General features: G+C 39.9%; 3 protein-coding genes across 3 annotated transcripts; 2 read left to right on the top strand and 1 right to left on the bottom strand.

Annotated features, from left to right (window-relative positions):
* The first annotated feature begins 420 nt into the window (after positions 1-420).
* Positions 421-13,988, top strand: LOC119722883. The gene is made up of 5 exons (XM_038193283.1): positions 421-2,570; positions 3,956-4,119; positions 10,258-10,324; positions 12,253-12,428; positions 12,802-13,988. The coding sequence occupies exons 1-4, from the start codon at positions 524-526 to the stop codon at positions 12,381-12,383; spliced, it is 2,409 nt and encodes an 802-aa protein (XP_038049211.1). The 5' UTR covers positions 421-523; the 3' UTR covers positions 12,384-12,428; positions 12,802-13,988.
* Positions 13,989-14,408: 420 nt separating this feature from the next.
* On the bottom strand, positions 14,409-17,572 carry LOC119722885 (proton-transporting V-type ATPase complex assembly regulator TMEM9-like). Its single transcript, XM_038193285.1, has 5 exons — positions 17,404-17,572; positions 16,843-16,943; positions 16,127-16,214; positions 15,437-15,565; positions 14,409-14,991 (listed from the first exon to the last, which is right to left on the bottom strand). The coding sequence occupies exons 1-5, from the start codon at positions 17,464-17,466 to the stop codon at positions 14,848-14,850; spliced, it is 525 nt and encodes a 174-aa protein (XP_038049213.1). The 5' UTR covers positions 17,467-17,572; the 3' UTR covers positions 14,409-14,847.
* Positions 17,573-17,612: 40 nt separating this feature from the next.
* LOC119722884 (serine-threonine kinase receptor-associated protein-like) lies at positions 17,613-24,237 on the top strand. The gene is made up of 7 exons (XM_038193284.1): positions 17,613-17,748; positions 18,732-18,867; positions 19,539-19,620; positions 20,733-20,905; positions 21,059-21,196; positions 21,696-21,832; positions 22,276-24,237. Exons 1-7 carry the CDS (start codon positions 17,634-17,636, stop codon positions 22,494-22,496), a joined length of 1,002 nt encoding a protein of 333 aa, XP_038049212.1. The 5' UTR covers positions 17,613-17,633; the 3' UTR covers positions 22,497-24,237.
* Positions 24,238-24,482: the final 245 nt, after the last annotated feature.

The raw sequence follows: 24,482 nt of genomic DNA, 5'->3' as shown, positions 1-24,482 counted from the left end.
GTCATTAAGTTTTAATTCTCCAATCCTGGCATCCGCGGTTGTATGTTTGATCTTCACCGCAGAACACCGAGCGGAAATTAAAATCAAGGGCACAATGAAAAATTCGCTGGAAAGAGAACGGTGACAAGTTAGAAATTCCTCTAGCAGCAGAAAATCGATAAGCACACGAAAATATGATTCAGCGTCGGATTTATTGCGTTCACAGACCTCCATCAACAAGTTTCGACTTTCAATTGTTATAAGAATTCCTAAAACTTACTCTTTGTCCTAATGGCGCATAAATAATTAGGCACGTGACTAAAATGAGGTCGGCTATTGTTCGAAGGAATTTAGGGCTCGATGCCAAGCCCAGCTTCGTCTATTGTTGAACACCTGGAGATCGCACGCGCAAAGAATAGATATTGTGGCTGGGAATAAAATGTAACTGTTGTAGCGGCCATACCAGAAAGGCGCACATACTTCCGTAGGCTTTGTAGGCGAAAACGTCGCCATTTTGCAGCTGTGCTAAGTATTATGAAGACACATGGAGTCTACCGAGAGTGATAATTTAGGTGTTGGTGCATACGCGAACGGGAATGTCTATCGCTGCCCATCTGTAGACTTCATGAACTTCCGTTCAAATGAAGAGTGTGGTTCAAGTCAGGTGCAGTACACGCGTTATGGAGATACCACTTCGTGGCAACTACCAGCCAGTTCAGAGAATCAAGCGTGTTTGGGTCACGATACTGGATGGAGTGCTGCGGTGTTGAGACCCGTCTCTCCAGCTCAAGTCACTGCTCAGTCATCACAAGATGCTGTCACACATCACAGATTTACCACAGCTCTTCAAGTAGGTCTGAATACACCACCGAATGCCCAGCCCACTTTTACACCTTACTCGACTCCGCCCCCTCCTCAACCACCACCCCCACACCAATCGTCATCATCAACATCTTGGTTATTATCATCCTCCATAACATTACTCCAGCAGATAGCAGACTCGACCACGGTAAGAAACTCCTCAGACTCTGCCGTTGACCTGAGCACACGTGGGAGTCGCGTGTTTACATCCAGCGAGTCCAGCCCCGGCGTCTCGGGCGCAGCGTGCGTTCACACTTCGCCTGCTGTCCCGCCTGCCCCTGGCCCTTCTTGCCCCTCAACCTTGGCCGGTGCTGGCCGCTTGGAGGCGCAAGGAGCTCAAAACATGCCGTGTATCCACGATGAAACTTGTGTCATGACTGAAACATTCGTCTCTGACAGTCGAAAGAGAAGTATCGTCAATAACTGGACCAGAGGCATCGCTGGACCCGTCGTTGTGCTCCCAAACAACAACCTGAACACCAACATCAATATGTACATCGAAGTGGACAGCCACGGCCCAGAAACAGAAACAATAAATCCAGGAAGACCAGTCAAGACAAGCGAGGCAATTTCTAAGAAGAATTATTTCTTGAGGCGAGAGGACAGGGATGCGGAGGTTGCATCTTCAGAAACCATGGTAACGGGACACATTTCTCGATCTGAGATCGATGCTGAGGAGACAAACATCCCCAAGCCTGTCGAGAAAGAGGGAAAAGATGCCAAAAGGGGGCAAAAATCGACCAAAAGGAGACACCACGAGTGCCATGGGAGAATGAGAAGTGAATCGCCGAACAGACAGAGACTTACTCGTACTCCGCCACCAATCACTAGAACTCCTCACCCTGACGCGCCCGTGATTCCCGGCGTGGTACCCGGCCCAGTCCGCCCGATATTACCGTCATCAATCAAAGCAATACCTCTGCAAATTCAACCACTGGACTCCCGCCCCTTGTCCCCGATATCGCACCTCAAAACTCCCGTTCAAACTTTTATGCAAAGTACTGCATCCACAACCAAATCTGAGAACTCTGTAGTTGACTCTACAACTCACAGATTAGTGTTCTCCGGTGCATTTAGGGACAACTCAGTTACGGATGTACCAATCAGACCAGTACCCATCACCGGGACCCTCCGGCCGTATCTAGCCGCGACTCACCCACGATATCTTCCTCTCCCTCCGGTACAATTCCCACCCCGTCCCTTACTACCCATTCCCTTACCACCCCTTGCACTCACCGGTGCACCGCTAAACTTCTTCCACCCGGGTATCCCTATAGTCCCTCAAAACCAAACCTTCCCCCCGTTCACAAATCTACCTCATCATGCTGGACTTTCTGTGCCGATTTTTAAGAGACCTCCGCTCTTTCCGAGCGCTGTCCAGATCGGACCGGACTCTGTGAGCTTGAGGCAACGGTACGGCGCGCCGATCGAACCGCCTAGGCGGCAACCACGACGCCGGCGGCGTAGCTCGACCGACTCCCAGCCCGTGGATGACGGGCCAGAAGCGCACCAGGCACGGCGCAAGCAAGCCAACGCCAGGGAGAGAGACCGAGTGAATCATCTGAACTCGGGGTTTGAACATCTGAAACAAGTACTGCCGTTCATGCACCATGGACGACGGATAAGCAAAGTAGACACACTGAGAGCAGCTATAGACTACATCAATCACCTACAGAGAGTGTTATGGGAGGCAGATACGGCAAGCTATCTCAATGAAACAAGATCAATAGGTAAGACAATTTGGATATTTCCTTTTGAATTAAGAAAATCAAATTTCTTAACATGTTCACATCGTGTCCTTTTCTTAATATTGAAAACTGATCGCAGATATAATTCCGAAATGAAAATACACAGATAAGAATGATTTGAACATTATAAAATAGTTAGAGAATCCGACTTTCAAATTTCAATTACAATTCAGGTTAAACAGCTGAATTTATGGTATTGATAAAAAGTAATGACGATTTATTTCAACCAACATCTTTACACGCTTTAAAGTTCATGGGTCTTGGCGTATTTTAAAAGGTCTAAAAAATATGAATAAATGTATTTTCAGTTTTAAGATTATTATCCTATTGAAACAGCAAGCAAACTACGAAACTGCATGAAATTCCCGAAATTCCTAATTCTATTCATGTACCATTGAAAAAAAGTGACTGCATATAACTCAACAATTTCCTTATTATATATTTTATATGTAGGCTTATAAGTTGAGAACTTCTCCGGAGCGAGGTTATCATATATTTTTTTAAAAATTTTATCGAAACCTCTCTCGATAGGCCTAAATCTAATTTTAAAACCAAATTTGTTTTAATTTCGTTTGTTTATGTGATGCATGTCTTTAAGCACGTAACTTTAAAAATCAGTTTTTATTTTTAAAGAAACACAAATTTACCAAACTATATTGCTATTCAATAAAATAATGTCATGCTAAAGTTTGATCGGCATTAATTAAGATACATCCTGTAAACTTTGTTTCTCGTCTTGAACACAAAATCGCAAGTTTTACCCAGGCATACCCACGCGTCAGAAAGTCCGTGTTAACAGTTACCCGAAGCGAGACGCGCAGGGCTTTCTGCCCTGGCAGACACGGCGCAGCGCCGGCACCAAATTGGCCGGCAGCCGCGGGCCAGAAACACCCTAATAGACTCCAGCGCAATTTACATCTCTGTAGCTGTGTCTGAAATTTTACAGAACACAACTAATGTTTCTTTTGTTAATGAGCAGGAACCATTAAATGTCTTCTTGTAAGTTCAGATTTGAAAAAAAAAAAGTTTTTGGCACATAATGTCCCGATGTACACAAATTTCGTATAGTTTCTTAACTTCAAAGTTTGATAACATCAAAAAAATTAAATATGCATTTTCTATGTTACTTATTAATATTGATGTTTGAAATGCAAATTTGGCATTTTCCCTTAAATGGAAGGGGCTTTACTAAAATGACATTTTTCAAAGACTTGTCGTTACGGCACTTTGTAAAAGTTTCAGAATGAACTCTGTTCAAAATAATGTGAATGGAATGTACATTTTCATAAAATTGTGCTCCAAATTGTAATTCAAAATAATTTTATATTGTAATTGTTTCTTTTAATTGTTTTCGCTGGCAATCACAGTAGGGCCAAATCTCCCGACGGCTGATATGTGCAACTATATTCACCATCACCACCACTACCCAAGGATTGGTTTTCTCCCGACCAGCTTCACGTTTGCAGGCAACACTTCGAGAACAGCCGTCGAGACATGCAGCAGACTGGAACTTGCACCACCCCCAACTAAGGTCGGTAGAAATAATTATTCAAAACTATAAAAAAAAAAATAATAATAATAATAATAAGCCAACTTTCCTATAATTATATATTTGAAAACAATAATTTGCGAACATCAAATATTTAAACTAGATAATCATTCATGAGAGTTTATTGTTGTTTTCTCATTGTTTTCAAAGACATTCGTTAAAAGATAACATTGGGGATGAAGGTGAAAATTTCAAGAACAAAAAACGGACTGAACATTTTTTTGATTTCAAACTACTCCTGGCAAATATCTAAAATAAATAAATCGGCATTCCAATTCAAGTCCCTTTCAAATAGTCTTAAAGTTTGTCTTTCTGAAACTATCAAGTCTGCTTCATGATTTCCTGCCACAATTATTTTCTGTTCTGTACTTCGATTAACGATGACCATAAATTCTACAAGATTACTTGCATACTTTCTCAAAAAGTATATCCACTTTCTAAACAATTGAGAAAATCGTAATTTCATATTTCTTGAGCTGTCTAATGCTAGGACAGACTGTCAACTATACAGTCTCATCTCTTTTTGTTTCAAATATCTTGACGTAAACCTTGATAAATATTTAGATATTCAATTTTAAATAATATGTTTTTGCAACAGAGCAATACTTACAAGTTAAGATGCTTTGGATTTGAGGCTAATGAAAGCACTTCGTCATGAATCATGTTGGAAAAATTTTCGTCCATAAATACTGGCGAGCTGATTTGCCTCTCAGCATGCATATAGTGCAGTCATACCAAGATGTTATGCATATACCAAAGGCACCACTATCGGATGTTCTTAAAGTCACACACAAGATGAATGTGCCAAGGATGAAAAAAGGACCAACAAAATTACACCATTTATTACGATGAAGAGGTTGTCAATATGAACCCCGGCGAGGTCGAAGATCTCTTTAATCCCGCTGTAAACACCAATTTAGCGTCTCTCATCTTAATAGTAGATTCAAAAGAGGATAATTAGTGTATATCAAAAAAGTTGGAGGGCCGGTAATATCTGTCTCGAAGGCAAAAAAAAGAGTCTTTAATAGCTTTTTAACACTGAATTTGTTTTTTACCAAACAATATGCACTTCGATGATGAAAACAAACTTTTAGTCGAACGTTATGAAGAGATCACGGGTACCAGTTCTGCATCAACAGTGGTTTATTTAGTTACGTAATTTTGGTAACTCTTTTCTTGGTCAACGTGGCGAAATTCGTCCAACCGTCCTTCAAGCTATCGATCATCGAAAAACTATTACAAGAAAGAGCTATTGGCATCGCAACACAAATTGCTAAACCTGATTTTCAAGAACTTACGATATCCTTGCTCAATCCAACAGGAATCAACTTTTTCGACATATCTGTTGGGTCCTGTTGGATTGAGCAGTAAACCCTTTGTATCTATTCCTGTTGAAATCTGTTGGTTTCAGCAGGCAACTGAAAACATTCAGAGTCTGAATTTATTGGGTGCTGTTAAATAACGTCAAGTTGGACTCTGTTGGATCCAGCAGGAAGCAGAAAAATAAAGCACAGTTGGATTCTGTTGGATTGAGCATGCCAGTCATTTTATATGTTCAGGTATCCAACAAATTGGCAAGTTGGGTTGTGTGGGACTTTGGTGGGTTAAGCAGTAAACTCATATAAACTGTCGGAGTCTGTTGGATTAAGCAGGGTAGTCCTGGGAACTATTAGAGGGTTATGGTTTTAACTAAAATTCCATTTAAATTAGTACCAGAATGACTTTTTATGAAAGAAAAGAAGTTATTTTCAATAATTAATATTGGTTCTTCGATGATTCACTTTCATCTGTTCTCAGTATTCTAATTTCTCTTCAAATTCGTTCGAGAATCGCTTGATCAAAGGCTGGACTTTCGATATAACTTTTGGACGATTTTATCTTTAAATCGATCTTTAAAGGCAAAAAAAAAAAACATCTCGACAAAGAGACGAGTAAAACACCATAGGCTGGGTGATCTAAGACCTATCGGGGCGCTTCCCTGTGGTCGACCAATCAAATCTGAGGAGGTGCACCTGTTTTTTGGAAGGAAGCTTCTTTTTAATTCCCTTGTTTGCCGCTCAATGGACAACATCTGCAACCTGCGGCAAGCTGCCCTAAGGGTCAACCACATGACCACCCCTCTTACCAAAATAGTATCGCCCATAAACAGTATTCCAAACAACGAATTGACGAGGATGCAAATAAAAAGTTAAACATTTTAGGGAACATTTTGACCAGTTAAATAACGAGGTATAAATAGAATGCATTCAGAATACATTTTTGGCCTTCGAAGTTCTGGAATTATGCAAACTTTCATCCTTTGGGTGGGTTACCAACTTTGGTACGGTCCAGCTAAAAGAAATATCTGTAGACCCCCTAGCCAGACACTGCCGAGGGACAAATTAATATCGGATCACAAATAACCGACCCTCGGTTCCCATGAAAGGTTTCGATGCATGCACTTAGCTCAGATCTGACTGCTATTTTATTTTTTCCTATTTCGAAATAAACAAAAACAAATTTTTGAAAAGGATTGTACCAATTTTTGTAAAGTAGTTTTGCAAACCGTTACAAAGTTTACACATTTATCTATGTAGTCGTTGTTCTACTACGTGCAGGACCTGGCTTTGTATCTGTTATTTAAAGCCCTATCATTGAATGTGCTTTGTGAATTGGGAAAATCCTCATCGAATTTTCGTTAATTAATTGCATTTAAGAGTGTTTTTCATGACCATTTTGAACACAGTAGGTGATTAAACAATTAGCTTGAGCGTATGTCAATGTTACTACATTACTTTTCTTTCTAAATCATTAATGGTTTACCAAAGCGATTCTCAGCACTCTAATAAAATACAGTTTAAGTTGCCTTAACATTGAACAGTCATTTGGAAAATGCTTTAGTTTACTAATTTCCCAAATATTCTCAATATAATTATGCGTTAGATAGTTTATTGTGCATTCTATTATAAGATGTTTCATAATTCAAAATGGGCCACATGCTATAACATTTTCTTTCAACTCCCAAAGTTCCCATACAGTAGCATACCGACCATACCAAGCCGATATGTTCCCCTACCCCCGGATCGACAACAGCTGCCTCGTTCTGGTAACAGCGGGTAGCGAAGGGCGTCCGCTGCGCGCCAAAATGTGGCCAATCCATCGTCTTGAAAGGGATCACGTGATTGGCGTATTATACAACTTTTATTTGCTGATAGTTTTTGTACTTTTTTTCAAGGAAACGTACGAACATAACATATTTTCTTGACTGAGAGAGCTCGTCTCAAATGTACTGAAATTAACTGATTTGCTCGTCTTCAATAATCAACAATTGTGAGCTATTCATTTATTCAGAATTCAACATGGAAACCAAAGAAGCTGAAGGTTTTAATGAACATCTCGAATTATCCCCGATCTCACACCACAAACCATACAAGTTGAAAATTACAATTTTTTCACCTGATATGATTACAATGTCCAGTTTCGAAACATTGAAAATTAATCTGAAAACTACATTTTGTAAGGGAAAATTCGTTGAGAATGATAAATCGTCCATTCTCGCGCCACTGATTTTCTTCATGTTGTTATGAAATGAGTCTTTAACATGGCAGTTTCACGATCAAAGCAGGCCAACATTCGAAATCGACCCTTCCACCAAAATGTGACAAATTGGTACCCAATTCGTCCCGCTAATTGCCCAATCAGCACCAAATTTTAGGCCCTTCCTCGCACCCACGGGGCCACATTGACTCCTCAACATGATACGAAACCCAGAAATTGTGGTCATATTTATAGGAGAGTGCGATAACATGGCAGATGTTTTCTCGCTGTGATCACTCCCCGACATTCCGAGTGAAGTCACATTGCAAGCATGGCGGGCAGTCAAAAGGCAAACGATACCAACATGGCGGGAGTTGCCAATGCTCGGTTTAAATTGGATAAATTACATTATCACCTGCACATGTTTTCCACCGTGGAGGTTGATGCTTTGATTTGACATTTCAATTGACTCGTTCGTTTACGGTTCTGCCCCAACAAAATGGAAAATATTATGTTATGGTTCCCTGGTCGGCAGGAAAGAACCATTCGATTTGGTATCTGGCCAAGAAAGACAGAATATGTCAATGGTCGAGAGAAACGAATTCTTCAACTTTAAAATGCGAATGACTGTTTTAAATGCTTTCGTAAAGTTTAATACGTATTCCTCATTACCTATTGGTTTTTTATGGGATACATACATGTAATTATGTTTAGAATTTAAAGTAATGGCGCTTTTTGAAAACCGGTTTGTGTCGATGTATCTGGTATAACTTTTTTTCTACAATATGCTGCAAAATTAAAGTTTCATAATACAAGCAAACACTTTCAGAGTGCACGACATCATCAAACGATTGTAGTGGGCATTTTTTCCGCTTCAATTCCGCGGCCTGTGTTCTCCAAAAACCATCCGCGGACGAATACAAAAACAATATCCTGAACCTCGAGAGATTTTTATCTTAGAAGCCTCGAGAAATGACCGGCTGAGACGGATGAACTCAAGACGAACTCCAGGTGCTTGACTCGGTCTAGGAGGAGTTCTGGAATGTCCTCCTCAAGGCCTTTAACTTCTCTTTAGACCCTCAAGATCGTTGGGAATTTATCTCAATCTTTCCTGTTCGTTGTTTCAGGTGTCGGAGCGGATCTGCTTCTGCCGAACGCGTTTAGAATCAATCAAGCGGAGCGGTCGTGTTTCCCTTGGTCTGTGCCGACTGAACTCCGTAAAATGATAAACCAGACAAGGATGCTCGTGGAGGAAAATATATTTTACTGATTTTTACCTTTTATCTTCACGGCAGTCATAATTTGGGTTAATTGTTAATCACGTGAAACTACGCGGTATTTTAGTAATACACAACGTTTTACTTCATCATTCCGACTTTTTTTTTGCATCATGCAACATAAATCACGCGTAGTAGCTCGCCTAGGGTGCGCTATGTGAACTTGTGACGTCAAGTAAACCCCACTGCCGATTATATGATTTTACTGCAATCGCAAATGCCAGCCTCTACATAGAATTAAAGCTTGACTGACTGAAATGTGTATTGCACTTGCGCTGTGGTACATTATCTTAAGTTACATACATGTTTACTTCTTTATAAGCTACACATACAATGATTCTAAACTCCGGACCCGGTCGAGTTTTCGCTTTCTGAAAATATATTTTAAGATACAACAGGTCAACTCACTTTGAAACAAATTAGCAGTTTATACCAATTCATTCCCCCAATTGTTGCCGTCCGATTTGCCCCCTCTTATTTTTAACTCGCTGAGAGGAAACCCAAGAAACTAGAAAATTTGTCAAATCTGTTCGTTGATTCCGCGGTGGTATCGGGTTTTCACCGAGGGAGGCCGGGATTGGCCCGGGCCCAATGGGCCCCGCGGACGGTACGGACCTGGCGGTCCGTAACGCGATCGTGTGAGCGGGGTAATCGCACCGAGGGCCGGGGGCCGTTTGACCGGATCTACCGCTGCGATCGACGGTGCGGTACCTAGTGAATCCCACGGTGTTTCCTTTCTAACCTGGATCAAGTCACAATGCGTAACACACGAAGAGCAATCATAATGCCTGTCTTATCTGTCAAACTGCTGGAATGAATTGAATTGAACGCCTCTCAAAGCTACACTCATTTCGCAGAATTTCGTATTGACAAAACTTCTCATTTTCCTTGTGAATTCTGTTTGAATTTTCGGAGGGAAAACAACAACAGAAATCAAGAAAGAACAAAAAATGCGTTTTTTGTATGCATAATCTACTTCAGTGCTTAGCTTCAAATACTAATGAACGAAAATATCCAAGAAAAGTGATTCCAAATGACATATTAAATTTGATTGAGATCGCCGACAGAAATGTGCCAAAAACAAGCATTTGAAAAGAAAAATCGTCCTTTTGATAAGAGAAGTTTCACTATTAATATGTGAAAAATCGCATGACATCTGGTAGCGATTTTTGTTGTGATGGTGAACGATTGCAACATGTTTAGATACTCAAGCAAGTTTAGAGCAAGAAAAAAATGAAGGGAAATAAATTTGCTTTAAATTTATATGTTCCGGCATAGGGTATTTGGTTGGTTCTTATGAGTTAAACTCCACTTTCTTTTACTGCAGATACCGCGCCTGACCGCCCCACCACCGCCCCACGATGCAGGGTCTCTTCACTGGCTCCATGGCTACGGTTCGTATAGCATCATTCATTTTATTTGATCGAAATCACAACAATATTAACCTTTACTCATTAGCATCTAAGATATTCAAGCCCCAAAAAAAAGGATATTGAGATATTGTGAACCCAACATTTTTGTCCTTGTTTACTGCGTCTTAAAATCTTAATTTCGATGAACGAAAATGAATACAATTGGTACAGTTTGCATGTTATATAATTATGCAACCTAGTTCGAGAACTTCCTAATTCACATCTCGCATAGTTGTTTCAACAAGCATTTTAATCACAATTCTGGGGGAACAATGTGCATATTGCACACGAAATACTTTGGTTCTGACTCCCGTTGTAACGAGAGACAACGAATAATTTCAAACGTATTGTCTTTTTAAAACTATAGCTGAAGTAAAACACATGGCAAACATGGAATCTGAGAAATCATCTGGGGGTTTTTCCAAATAGGTTTGCATCAAGCCCGTAATACAGTGTTGTATCAGAGCGTACGTTGAGCATCGTAATGTTGCGTAAAACCACATCATGAACAACCTTCCACGCAATTTTCGGTGCTATTGTCACAACTACCACTTTATTTCGGGAGGTCCCGACATCCCGCAGTTTCAGCTGTTGCTTCGCGGCGGGAACCCGCTTCGTTTCGGTGCAATGGCCGGGCGCGGCTAGGAGACTGAACCCGGGAACTTTTACCATTTTCCCCATCGCTCAATCTTAGGGCTTTGCCTCGTCAATAAAACTCCAGCTGATGGGTCGCCGATCGTCTGTTTGCGAAATTACAAACAGGCTCCATGACTACTGTGGACATTGTTCATGTGAAAGAAAGAAAAACAACATGACCTTCATCTCGAATTCATGTCTAAGCTTTCTGAGGGGACTCATCCCATCGAGTTCTAAACTTCGTTGGTTTGCTTGTTTGTAGTTGCAAACTTCTGTCGACATAGTTTTTTTAAAAATCCATATGCTTTCAACGAAATTAAGACCCGAAAGGCAGATACGCGTGCATTTTACGGATCAGAAGAAAGAAAGCGGTTCCACCTAGAAATGCAATCGGCAGTTTTCTTGATAATGATGATAACACCGAAAATACCCTTACATAATTATACCAATGGCTTCTCAACAGTGATTGGATACAGTGTGTAAAACACCACAAAGTACAGTCACGTTGCATCATCATCATCAGCAACTGTTGCACACTAGTAATGGATACGCCTCGTGACCTAGATCGCAGTTATCACTTCGATGACACCACTTATCTTGACCCAGAATTTCCCGCCGAGAATTCGGCCCCTGTCCGCGCAGCTGGCCGGAGCGCGTAGGGAACCATCCGCCAGTAATACGCCCAGGTGCAACGTGGCATTTCGCGCCCTTTTACCAACTGGATTCCATGTTGCTTCTCTGTATCAATTTCACAGCGAGGAATGGACACATTTCTTTTATCCATACTTGTATGTTGTTTTCAAGGCCTTGAGATGCAACTGTCATTTTAATTGGAACAATAATTTGGCAAAAGTGTCTGACGACTTGCAGAGGAGATTATCGGCAAGATAACAACATACCGCATATGCCGCCCAGATAATGGAAGGCAATGTCACTTTCAAAAGGATTGTTCGATTAAACAATCATGTCAGCCAGAACAATGTCTATAATAGAAGACAAACGTTGTAATGTTGAGTTGGTGATTTTAAGTTATTTGAAATGAGTTCTTTGTTCAAGGATAAAGTCATGGATGATCGTGTACACGTCACACAAGTACAAACAGAAACTGTTTTTGCCGGTAGGGTAACTTAAACTAAGTTTTTTGGATACCAAAATTAGGCTATTGGATACCCTAATTAACCTACCAAACACTAAAATGCAAAGGCCTTGATCGTGAGATTATTTTCTTAAAATTGACTTGATTTGTTTTCCTTCTTAAATATGCACACATACAGGAGGGATTCGAGTCCCATTCGCGAATGGACCCAGTGAAAGTTCGACCCACGTCCCTGCCAGCTTGCAGAGCATTACCGCCAAAAGTGACGTCAACAATAACGACACGGGCAGATGCGGCAACCCAACGTGAATAAAGCAAACCTCGGCATGATTTCGACTGCAAAAAACATCGTGATTAGGCCAACAAAAAAAAGTCTCCGGTTTCTGGTATGCGCGCGCGTCGCCGTAGCCATGCGCGTCGGCAAAATGAAAAAGGTTTTTTTTCAATGAAAGATGATGTCTCAAAACCGCCAAACTCACTGGTTTGACTGGAATCCTGCTGCTGCACAATTTTAACGTGTTTTTAGATGGGGTTATGATCGAGAATAAGCTTTATGTGGCCTCTCTGGACTCCCATATATTTGCACTAAGTTTAGTCGGGCACCATTTGCAGTCATCAGCCGACATTTGAAGCAAAAAAGTCAGGTAAAAAAAAAAAAAAGCCGCGTCGCCGCACCACTTTTTGGACAAGCTCCATACCAGAAACCGGAGACTTATTTTTTTTTGCCTTATAAACATTGACGAGTTAACATGTAGGCCAACATGTTATACAGTAAATATTATCAGTATAGAATTTACTGAAATAGGGTTTGTCGAGATATGTTTGACACAGTATCTGTGAAAAAAATATACGTGACATTCAAACACATATAAGTACAGACTGTTGAACAGCTCATTGACAAAAATCATGATTTTTCGTTTCTTAGAATTTGGGAAAATAATTACACCGATATTAGTTCTAAATGTGATATTATCAAATTAACCGATTGGAAGTCGTAAATCGAATTTGTTCTTGCTTGTATTACCGGAAAGTAATTAAAAGGTTTGCTCGAGATTGCTTTCATAGTTCACATCTAAACCATTTTACGCTTTGCAAATCTGTTGTGTAAAGTTTGATAATGTTATGAATGTATTTATTCTCCATTCTTGTTATCAGTAATCGTTGGCACGCAATGTTGCGTGTTTTTTTAATTTATGTAGAGTAATGTTATTTATTCTGATAAGCATAACTATTGTTCAGCGTTAAACTTGTTTCATTCTGTAGTTTTGAAAAACGAAGAGCTGGCATTTCAAGTTTTTTTGCAATTTGTTGGGAGGGAAAGGGACCCAAAGCATTTCAGAAAACTCAGTGAGAGGAGATTTTAAACCAACAATTGCATTGAATAGCCTATCCCTAACAGTCCTGAATCCTCCAATTTTAATATGATTTTGCACACCTCCTAGGGAGTTAGGGTTAATAGCGAAATACATGAAAGCGTATTTATTCATTTTGGGGGGAACAGTAATATGTTGATTAGTGGGCATCCATATGAGAAAGTCAAATAAATTTATCCTGCCTTTCGACAAATCGGGGAGGTGAAAAAAACTTAAGAGCTTACTGAATCAAAAGCACATTCATTTTGCAATTATCTTTCTATATCTGCAGAAACGATGCAAAACAACCAGTTGTTTTCAGTAAACTTGTTTTACACTTAGGTTGTAATTTATATTGAAAATAAAAAAAATTTGTATTTACCTCGCAAAACTAGACTTGGAACATCAACATGGATAGTTAAGTCCTTACTTTGTATTTTAAGCGTCTGTTTCAAAAGTTATAAACTTGGTAAAAAGTAAACTGCAAAATGGACTCGAGCAAATGACAAGAACCCACATTTTGGATTTGCAAGAATAAATACCAACAGTTTAATAAAATACAGATTCAAGCCTCCTTCGGCAAGCTCAGTTGAAAATAATCTGTATCATAAATTACAAAATATCATAAGTATAATATACAAATCCACCTCGAAGGTACAAATGTTGTACATGATCTGTTATTTATATACAGTTGTTAGATGAAATACTTCAGTATACTTTTATGGAAACCCAGTATTACATGTACTTGTAAAAAAATATTGAAATTAGTAACCGGATGAAAAGTACTGTGCTTTTTGCAATCAGTAAAAACTGCACCTATTACTGGAAAATATTTATTAGTTGGTGACTTTACTTGGGCTGAACTTTACAACCTCTGCTCCATCCTATCCAAAACATTGGTAAACGCCTTAAATGTTAGTACATGTATCATTTCTGGAGATTTTAATTTCACACTCGACTCATTTCCTTTTGGGGGGGGGGGGTTTCCTGAAAGTGATTTTTCAGACTTCCCCCACCTCTTCAGTAAATAAGTTCAACACAAGTTAACAAATAAATAAATCTGTTCCATCTGCATTTCAGCTTCCCCGAAACTTGTATTTTTGGTTTACATATGAAACTTTTATTTTGGTTAACACATTAAAGTACTCCTGTCTTGTCCTATCGGGCAAAGGACAACATGTATCCATTTAATCAAAATGGTTACATTTGTCATTATTTTCTGACAATTGCACCCTAAAATAAAATTTAATAAAGGGCAAATAGGTTCCTGTTCCTATAGCATGAAACTACACAGCCTTCCAGCCACCAACAGTGGCTTGTCAGATTCCACAAGAAAATATCTCTGAGTCACAATATGCGGCTAGCCGTAGTCAAAGACCTAAAATGGACCATTTGAACTGGCTCAGCCAAGTGATCTCTGGCTAGCTCAACAGGGTGTGGTCCTGAAAGACGTCCTGTCGCTGTTGCTTGACTTTGTGCTGCCATCTCTTCTGGGCTGATCCGACACGGCCAAGACGTCGGCCGAAGTATGACGATCCTGGTGCAACCTCCGCAGCATCCTGATACTTTAAAGATAACATTTAAAAGATATATTAGTATGGCATAAACTGGTCATGGTAATTACAGTGCTAAAATGGCAATGGTTTGTCTCTAGATTTCACTTTTTTCCTCAAATTTTAAATGGAGCAATTTTCATGTCAATCAAAATGTCAGTACTTGCTCCTTTACAAGCCCCTCTGAAATTTACATGGTAAAGATCTCTATTCAATACAGTAGCATTAATTTGCAATTTAATTCACAATTAACCAAATGACAATACATAAAGTAGTACAAACATTAATTACATGATTTGCAACACAATATTAAGTAATACAATACAACAAAAGGTACATCTGATTTGGAGGCATATCCTAATAAGGGCAGCTTAAAATTGTTTCATCAAATAGTTATTCATAAAGATCCTGAGCATTTTACTGTAAGCTTCTTACGAATGACAATTGGTAAACTTACAAGAACTTCCTGAGGCTGTCTCCTGCGGTCTGTTTCGCTCCTCTTCAGCATTCCTGGATCCATGATAAGCAACGCGATGAGATACGCCAACAAGACACCAATCAGGACCAGGACGAATATGACCACAATCTGTAACAGATACAAGAGCATTGTATGAAAGACGTGATACCACGTCTTGAGAATGTCAAGCCTCAGTAGGTCTTGCTTAAGACCTGTCAAGTCAGGGTTGATCATCTGTTCTGCTCACAAATATATACAAGCATCAGAGTGGCACATACCAAGTCTTTCAAAGTCAGTGTTTCAGTTGCAAAGCAAAAAACAACAAAATCTGCTCAGCAAAACGAGGGTCCAATCTACGAGACAGAGGTCGTATCTAAAGGTAGGGGCTTGTTAAGTAAATTTAGTTGATTGTTATTTATTTTTGATCAATATTTGTCAGTCTTTTGGATTATTACTAGTGAAGCCCCAGGTAGAAGATGAGAAAGGAAATTCACAGTTTTAGAGGTCGGGGGAAAACCCCAAAATGAAATTCCAGGGAAAACCAACAGAATCAAATATAGACTAAAATCCCGATCCATGTGTAGGTCTTGGCGAGATTTGAACCTGGGTCACAGCACTGGAAGGCAAAGAAAGTACCCCCAGGCAAACCTGATCCCTCAGGCCTCATGCCAATGGACCTGCATTTCTTACCTTGATGATCGTGGTAGACCGGACCTCAAACTTGCACTCACAACGAAGGCATTCCAACTCACTCCTGCCTGTAACATGCTGGCATGTGCTTCAGAGAAAAAATACAGCCAAAAAACAGTCTTAAAACTTCAGATATTGAATTATATGATAAAACATTATTTGTCATACAACAAAAACATATGCAATACCACACGTGTAACCAACACATGAATTGACAGACTCTTTGCATGATTCAGCAGCCATTTTGAGGGTTTGTGTCATTTTAATTCAGTAACAATGAATTCAAAAGAGGGCTACTCATGCACATCCCTATGTAACCACACGTGCCTCAAAGATGGCTGCAATGCAAAGAGTCTATAGCAAGGACATTGAATATGTTATGCCCCACTACGGCAATGATCCCAACTATAGATGGGACAGTCCCAACAATAGTTTGGGAAATCCTGACTATAGTTGGGACAATCTATCTGTAGTTGGGACTGTCCTGACTATAGTTGGGATGATGCCATAGTTGGGTGTAACTTACAGTCCCAACAATAGTTTGGGAAATCCTGACTATAGTTGGGACAATCTATCTGTAGTTGGGACTGTCCTGACTATAGTTGGGATGATGCCATAGTTGGGTGTAACTTGGTTCCAAATGGAGCAAGTAGTAGCACAAAGAAATCCTGAGCTCCTGCATGATCTCTTGTCTGAGATTTCTTGTATTTGCTTACCATTCCAAGGCAGGCACGCTGACCACAGTCACGTTGACTTTGTGTTTACTGTGGGGATCTCCCGGGCAGACACATTTGCATCGACAGTCCTCAAACTGCGCCTGGAAAATCAACAAAATAATATGTGAGGAAGGCCATTATTATGAGTGATTTCAGACAGCATGTAACATTGAGGCAAATATAGGTCCAGACGCTACTTTTGTGGTTAAATTTTGCAAGTAATTTTCTGAAATCTTTCAAAATCTTTGAAAGAATGACCAATAATATGATCAACATGATCATCGAATAGTCCTCCAATCGGAAAGAATGTTGCCACATTTTTCATCATGCATTAATTGATCTCAATGAATGCAAATCTTTGCAAGAATGTTGAAAGACATGAATCTTGGACTGAGAAACATTTCCAATTTTGTTTAAAAAAATATTTTAAAAATGCACTCGACTCTCCACACACTTTGTACACAACCAAGTGGCGTGTACACAAAACATAGACATGATAGAAATGAGTGTTTGTCAAAACACAGAGCAAGGATGATTGAAACACGCTTTCGCTTTACAAACCTTTGTAACACCAAAATACACGACGCCGATGAAGAGTACTAATACAAAGGTTCGTAACGACATGTTAAATCCTTTGGAGCCAGGAATCTGATGTAAAATCTGACGCAAAAAAGAAAGAACGTCGCATGTTTTTTTCAGTCACAAGACATGAACCTTTCGGGGCTGAAGTGCGCCCTCTGTAATCGTTCTTCCTGTACCGCCCTCAAGTGACAAGGTTCTCTGCCCTCAACATGGCGACATTGCGACAGATTCCGCTGAGTTGCAGTGGACACACGAGGCCAGTTGTTCATGTAGATTTCAGTGGAATCACGCCTGATGGATATTTCCTCATCAGTGCTTGCAAAGGTAAGTAGATATAGTTGGAATATGCTCTCCATCCCTGCTCCCGTGTCATGGCATCGATCCAGAAAAGGCAGAAGTGGAAACGTGATTTTTTTGTATCGATATTTATTCGCAGAGGGCGCCCTCACTGACATGTTTACATCGGACAGCATGTCTTTGTTGTCACTCACAGATAAGTTTCATTGTCAACAGTGAGAACGCTAGTTCTTTATAGAACGCTAGTTCTTATCATGGAGCAAGGAAAACGTGGAATGATTTAATTATTTAAATAAAACACAAACAAACAGAATTTTATTCAAATGCATAAAATTATCACAATCACACTAGCTTGAGTAACTCCAGCTGACATGTTCCATATTCATTCACATGTAACGCTGGAGGAATAACCTGTTCGTTTCCATGTGGTAGCAAGAGACCCTAAAAAAACAGCCTCTCCAAAATTGTCCGAATTTCACCTCTTTTATCCCACCCCAGAGTTCATTTACATACCTCATACATTCAGCAGTCATTTACGAAGCCTAATGATCGACTTGAAACAGACCACAAAAAAAAAGTGAAAAATCTTGACGATTTCGGTGGCTTGTCCGTAAAAATATGCCAGTTCCAACGGCTGACTTCCATTTTGTTTTACTAATTATTTAAATGTATGCATCACGTGATGACATCAAAAAAATCTGCGCGCGCGATGTATGTGGGTACCACACCGCTTTCATGCGCCGCAAGTGAGTTCAATTTTCGTCTGGTGCGTTGTCGCGGAAAGCAAGACAACGAGAATGCCCTAATGAAGTAATGAAATAGCACTCTAACCAATCACGAACAAATACTAGTTTCTTTCCTATCCCAGTATCCTTCCAGTTCCACCTTTAAGGATTTACTTTAAACTCTGAAGTACCCACGTTTACAGACACGATCCATCTAACAAATTTCTTAAGTGACCTGACCATTCACTCTACAATTATTTCATCGGACACATGTTTTTGTTTCAGATGGCAAGCCGATGCTTCGTCAAGGCGAGACCGGTGATTGGGTGGGGACATTTGATGGTCACAAGGGAGCCGTCTGGGGGGCTACACTGAACGTTGAAGCCAGCAGAGCAGCCACAGGGGCGGCTGATTTCACTGCGTAGGTTCAACAAGTATCATGAGTATTGCAGGAAAAAAACAAGCAAGCAAGCCCTTTTAGTCGGGCAGATAGGAGAAATATTTGGGGAATTGTGCCTTTGATGATACAAGCATGGCATTTGGCACACAGTCAGAGTATGTCTTAAGAAAGATATCTGGCTATAGGGCCATCGCAGATTTGTCCTTTGAAAAATAACTAGCAATTTTTAAAAAATATTTAAATGGCTGCCATTGCTTGTTATTCTACCTATATTTTTTCAAAGAACAAATCTGCGATGGCCCTATAGCCAAATATCTTTCTCATGACATACTCTGACTGTGTGCCAAATACCATGCTTGTATCATCAAAGGCACAGTCACATCACCTATCTGCCAATGCCATACTATTTGGAGTGTGATGAAGAAGCATGATCACTGTGAAATACCTCAGAAAACTAATACTTTGAAAAAAGGGACTTTATTGAAATATCCCTTTACCCCTTCCATGCTGCATATTCTAGTTTTATTTGATTAAGTATATATATGACCATCTAATTGGACATTTTAACCCTGTGTGATTTATTATACTACTTTTGCTCAATATTGATAGAGATATTGAAATTGTTTTTTGATTCTGTTTATACCCTGTATGTTATGTTTACAAATGTTTTCTTGTCTTCTTTTCTCCTTTAGTAAGGTATGGGATCCCATCAGTGGTGATGAGCTGCACAGCTTTACACACAGACACATTGTCAAGGCAGTTCACTTCTCAAAGGCAAGTAAACACCTGAACATTCAAAGGAAAATGGAAAAAAATAAGAAAGTTCATCCCGAAATGAAAGAATTCTTGGGAGACTATCTTGCACAAAACTTTTCACCAGAAATTGATTAAGGACCTTGAAGCTTTGAACTAAATATTAACTTGTAGGCCTTTTCAGCAAATTTTAGATAAATTTTGTGCCCTAGTACTCCCCCTCTCCACTATTGTGACCCCAGTTTGAATCCACTCTTGGCTAGTAGTTGATTGAATTTTCAGTTCTTCCTGATTCTATGGAATTCTTTGAATATTCATCTCTGTTTTTTCCTCCCACCACTAAAACTCAGAGATGCCACTTTTCCGGTTTTAACCGGAATTCCGGGGGTTTTTTTACCTCACAAAATTCCGATTTTTGATTTTTACCTCGTTAGCGCTCTCGTTGTTGTATTTTGCGCACGCACAGCACAACGTTGTTCGTTGAAGTAGTCTTAAAAACAAATCTTTGTTGTTGCCGATCCTGCATGCGATACAGGCGGCCAACGTTCTTGCACGCAGTATACAATGGCGCCTCGCGTGCTGCAGTGCGTGCGGGCGTGTTGTGTGCTAAGCATACAAGGCATTCAACCTGGAAATCAAGTCTATCATTTCAGTTATCGGTGGTTCCCGATCACAGTGATATATGTGAATACAAAAAACGCCAGGTACCAACCATTTTTTTGTCGTGCGCATCGCGTAGTGCAAAGGTCATGTACACCGACAGTGTTGTGGAATCGTGCATGTTTCGTGTCGAATATTATGTTGGAAATTCGGGTAGGCAGAATAATTAATAGGAATATGGAAAAATTCAAAGTGATTGAACGAACCGACAGCTTAAAGGCCATAGAAGCAAAAATAAATGGAACTGGGCTTGGCTACAAGAGAAAGATGACAACCGGGACTTTGTGTCGGAGTGGCTTTTTCACAAAAAATAAAGTTCCGGTTTTTTCAAGCAGCTGTTCGGGTTTTTCAAGCAGACCCTGTGGCATCTCTGAAATTAAACATTCTATCATCAACCTCTTTCCACATAATCAAAACAAATAATACTAAAAGAAAATGACGTTTCCTCATTTGTTTCTTGTGAATCATAACAGGACAGCGGCAGGCTGCTGACAGGAAGTAACGAGAAGAAACTAAGGATCTTTGACCTTGCCAAGTTAGAGGCGGAGCCTATGGAGATCCCCGCCCACTCATCTAACATCCGCTGTGCGATGTGGTTCAGCGACGACAAGAAACTCATCAGTGCATCAGACGATAAGACAATTAGGTAAGAGAGTAAATTGCTTATGAGTCTTGGTCTTAGACTTGGTTTGGGTTTTGTTCCCCTAGTATAAGGCAGGGTTCCCGATCCAGGTTGCTGGATGACCTCGCGTAAACCTTATCATATATTATGCCTTACTAGTTTCAAACTTCCTTGCAGTATTTGGGACGTGGCAAGTGGAACTGAAATCAAGAAGATAACTCTCGACACAGGAACCATCAGCTTGGATTTATCCAAGGGAGGAGATGTCTGTGTGGTCTCCCATGGCAGGAAAATCAGCTTCTACGAAACAGAAAGGTAAAAATAATGCCTTCCACATTCCATTTCTTGTTTGCTGATTCCAGTGAGGCCCATCCAGTGGTTAACTAATGGTTGGTTCGTGACGTCCCTAGCACAAGCGCACTGAAGTTGAAGTGCGAACCACTCTAGTCGAACTATTGTCACGTCAACGACCGTCAGGAAATGGCGGTCGCACAATTATTCAACACTTGTTGTTTCTCTATATTTACACAAATAATAGTGATTTGTGTATAGCTTAGGACATCTTACATAATCACCAATATTATTGTACAATGGTGACAAAAGTGACATAATCGTAAACTAACATGGAAAAAATGTGCAATAAAAATGAAATTTTATAGCGCTCACAGTTTCGTTTTCCGCCATTTTTGTTGATAGTTGGTCCTCTATCAATTTATACATTTCTATTGAAAGCCAGATCACATTAATCAATATGTTTTAATAAGATGGTACAATATCAGAGTATTTTTTTTTATTCAACCCAATTTTTGTCCAGCTTTGAGCTGATCAAGACCTTTGAAGCTCCTTGCACCATCAACTCCGCATCTCTCCACCCAGACAAGGGCTGCTTCGTGGCGGGAGGGGAGGATCTCAAGATCTATAAATTTGACTACGAAGACGGGAAAGAATTGGGTGAGGAAATTTCTTTGTTTCTCTGAAACTTTCTGCCAATCGGCATATTTTTTTATATCATCTTTGTTTGGAATTTCTTAAAGTTGGTGTTCACATGATGTCTCTATTAAAATGATCAATGTCAAAACTCGCCATGAAAATGATGTTTCTATATTCTAGACTGTTCATGGTATCTTGGTTAAAGGATTTGGGACATAAATGTCAGGAAGCTCAGGGCCCCTAAGAATCCCTGAACGCTGACCAAGTTTGACTGAGCTGCTTTGGTCACCTGACCAAAAGTCATGACTTGATTGGTCAATTCGTTCTGTCTGATTAACCAGCAGAAAGGCACCATAGAGAAAGAAAATTGTTTTAAAACCTAAATCACAATACATTTTGCATTGAATTTTCATTTCTCCTATTCAGTTTTCAATATTTTAGCAAAACTTTGTCTTCGTCAACAGAGTCCTATAAAGGCCATTTTGGTCCCGTCCACTGTGTCCGTTTCTCCCCCGACGGTGAGCTGTACGCCAGCGGCTCTGAAGACGGAACTCTACGTCTCTGGCAGACGACGCTCGGCAAGAGCTACGGACTCTGGAAGTGCATCGAACCAGACGAGGGCGGGCTTGATAACTGCACAGGGGCAGAGGTCGTGACCCCTCAGGTCATCGAAGCTGAATCATGATGGACGGTTTGGAAAAAAAAGGATCAAATCTAAATTTATTATTGGTGTCTTTGGCATTGTTGCTATACTTACGAGGTGACTGGTAACCGTGCTTCAAACGAACAAGTATCATACCTATCCCTCACTGGTGCACAGCCAAAGCCAATCTGTGATCCACTGGAAATCCTCTATTCACTAGTGCACAGTCGCAACTGTGAGATATCCTATGGATGGATTTTTTTGTGTAAGTTGCCTGTTTTAGCTTGCAAGCATGACAGGCTCAAATGTCTAATTTACATGTACTATACCTCATACATATTCATGATCTACAGAGCCGAATTCTCACAGGTCCATTCGCCATCACGTGCAAGCCGCTAGTTTTGCTGTTTACCAAGTGCGCATGCGAGTATTCGCGCATAGGGTAAACACGCATGCGTAGTGGACTATCGCGCCGGTTACCCGTGCGATAGTCCACTACGCATGCACTTTACGAAGCAACTATTGCACTGGTGTAGAACGCACGTGTGGACATCGCCCAAGCTACACATGAAAAGATTTTGGCACAAGTATACGGACAGTGGCTGCAGCCACTACCATAGACACGCGTAATTTCAAGCCGAAGCCAAGTAATTCGGACATGGCCTTTATCAGCATTTTCCCGAGCTCAATGATGCCGAACTTGAGAATATTGTGGACAATGAAGATACCTCCTCTACTAAAAAAAGTTGTTCACAGTGCGGTAGAAACTCTTAGGAGTTACTGTATTGCAAAAGAACTGAACTTTTCTGAGGTTGAACAAGATTCTTCTGGTGAGCTGGACAAGTTTCTCCGAAGATTTTATGCCGAGGTGCGTACTGTAACGGGAAAATTTGGCAACTGAATATGTACGAGGTATAGTAAAACAAATATAACATGGTTTATTTCGGGTGGATCGCGATCTTTGCTCCCCTTGGTATTGGAAATTGTTGACAACCTAGTTTGTCGACAAACTAGTTTGTTGTTGACAAACTAGTTTGTCGACTATCCACCCTCAAACCATGTTATATTTGTATAATATATTTAACAATTTTTGCTGTTAAAACAATTGCATTGAAAAAAAGTTTGTTTATTAGATAATGTCAACAAAGTATTATATCTTGTTATACTATCAGTGCATATCAAGCCCTCTATTGGCTGATATGTGTACAGTCTCTCCTTTGAGGGGAACATTTCCTGGTGCCCACCAGTATTTTGTATATAAATGTAGGATACCGGTGTAATTGTAAAGATGTCAGTGAAAACAAGCTTAACTATCATCGTGACAAATGGAAAGTTTGCCATTCTATAATTTGTATTGTTTTGTGCGTTACCCTCATAACAAATGTGAACATGTGTATAAAGAAGTTTAGGTACTAGACTCAATTTGCATATTTGTAGCTGTTGTCTTGATTACAAAATATGAGTAAACATTGTTTTGTTTAACCCTAACTGGGCCAAAATTTGTCAAATCAAATTTCTATGTTTTTGTTTTTTTTTCATTATTTTGATGCGTTCAGGACATCAAAGTCCTGCCACTATTTATTTATACCAAGCTTTAAATAGTTTAGATTCTAGCAAAGGCCAAAACCCCAATTTTTTAAAAAAGAAAACAAAAGAATGGTAAAAAAAACCACATACATGTATATGAATGTAGTTGCTTATTGTGCTGTATTGCAATATAAGCATGTCTCCAGGGTTAAAAATATCCCCAAAATTAAAAACAAAATCGAATTCTGAAAATACAGAGTGATGTCAGTTTGTTTTCCTTGCTTGTTTGTTGATATTTTGTCGTGTCTCCACCTACATTTGCATTCAGACAAAAATGTTGGGAAGTTTTATTAAACTGAAATAAATAAGTGGATTAGAAGTGGAGAATATGTTCAGGCGGGAGTTGCTCTTTATTTTTTTGACAAAAAGGAGAGTTTTTTTATTTCATGAATACATGTACATGTAGATGCATTAAATATGCTTAATTCCATATTGAGCAAG

Source organism: Patiria miniata, unplaced genomic scaffold, assembly GCF_015706575.1.
Source record: "Patiria miniata isolate m_02_andy unplaced genomic scaffold, ASM1570657v1 HiC_scaffold_16, whole genome shotgun sequence".
NCBI lineage: Eukaryota > Metazoa > Echinodermata > Asteroidea > Valvatida > Asterinidae > Patiria > Patiria miniata.
Note: the sequence above shows the minus strand (reverse complement) of the source record. Positions and strands in the feature narration are given on the sequence as shown.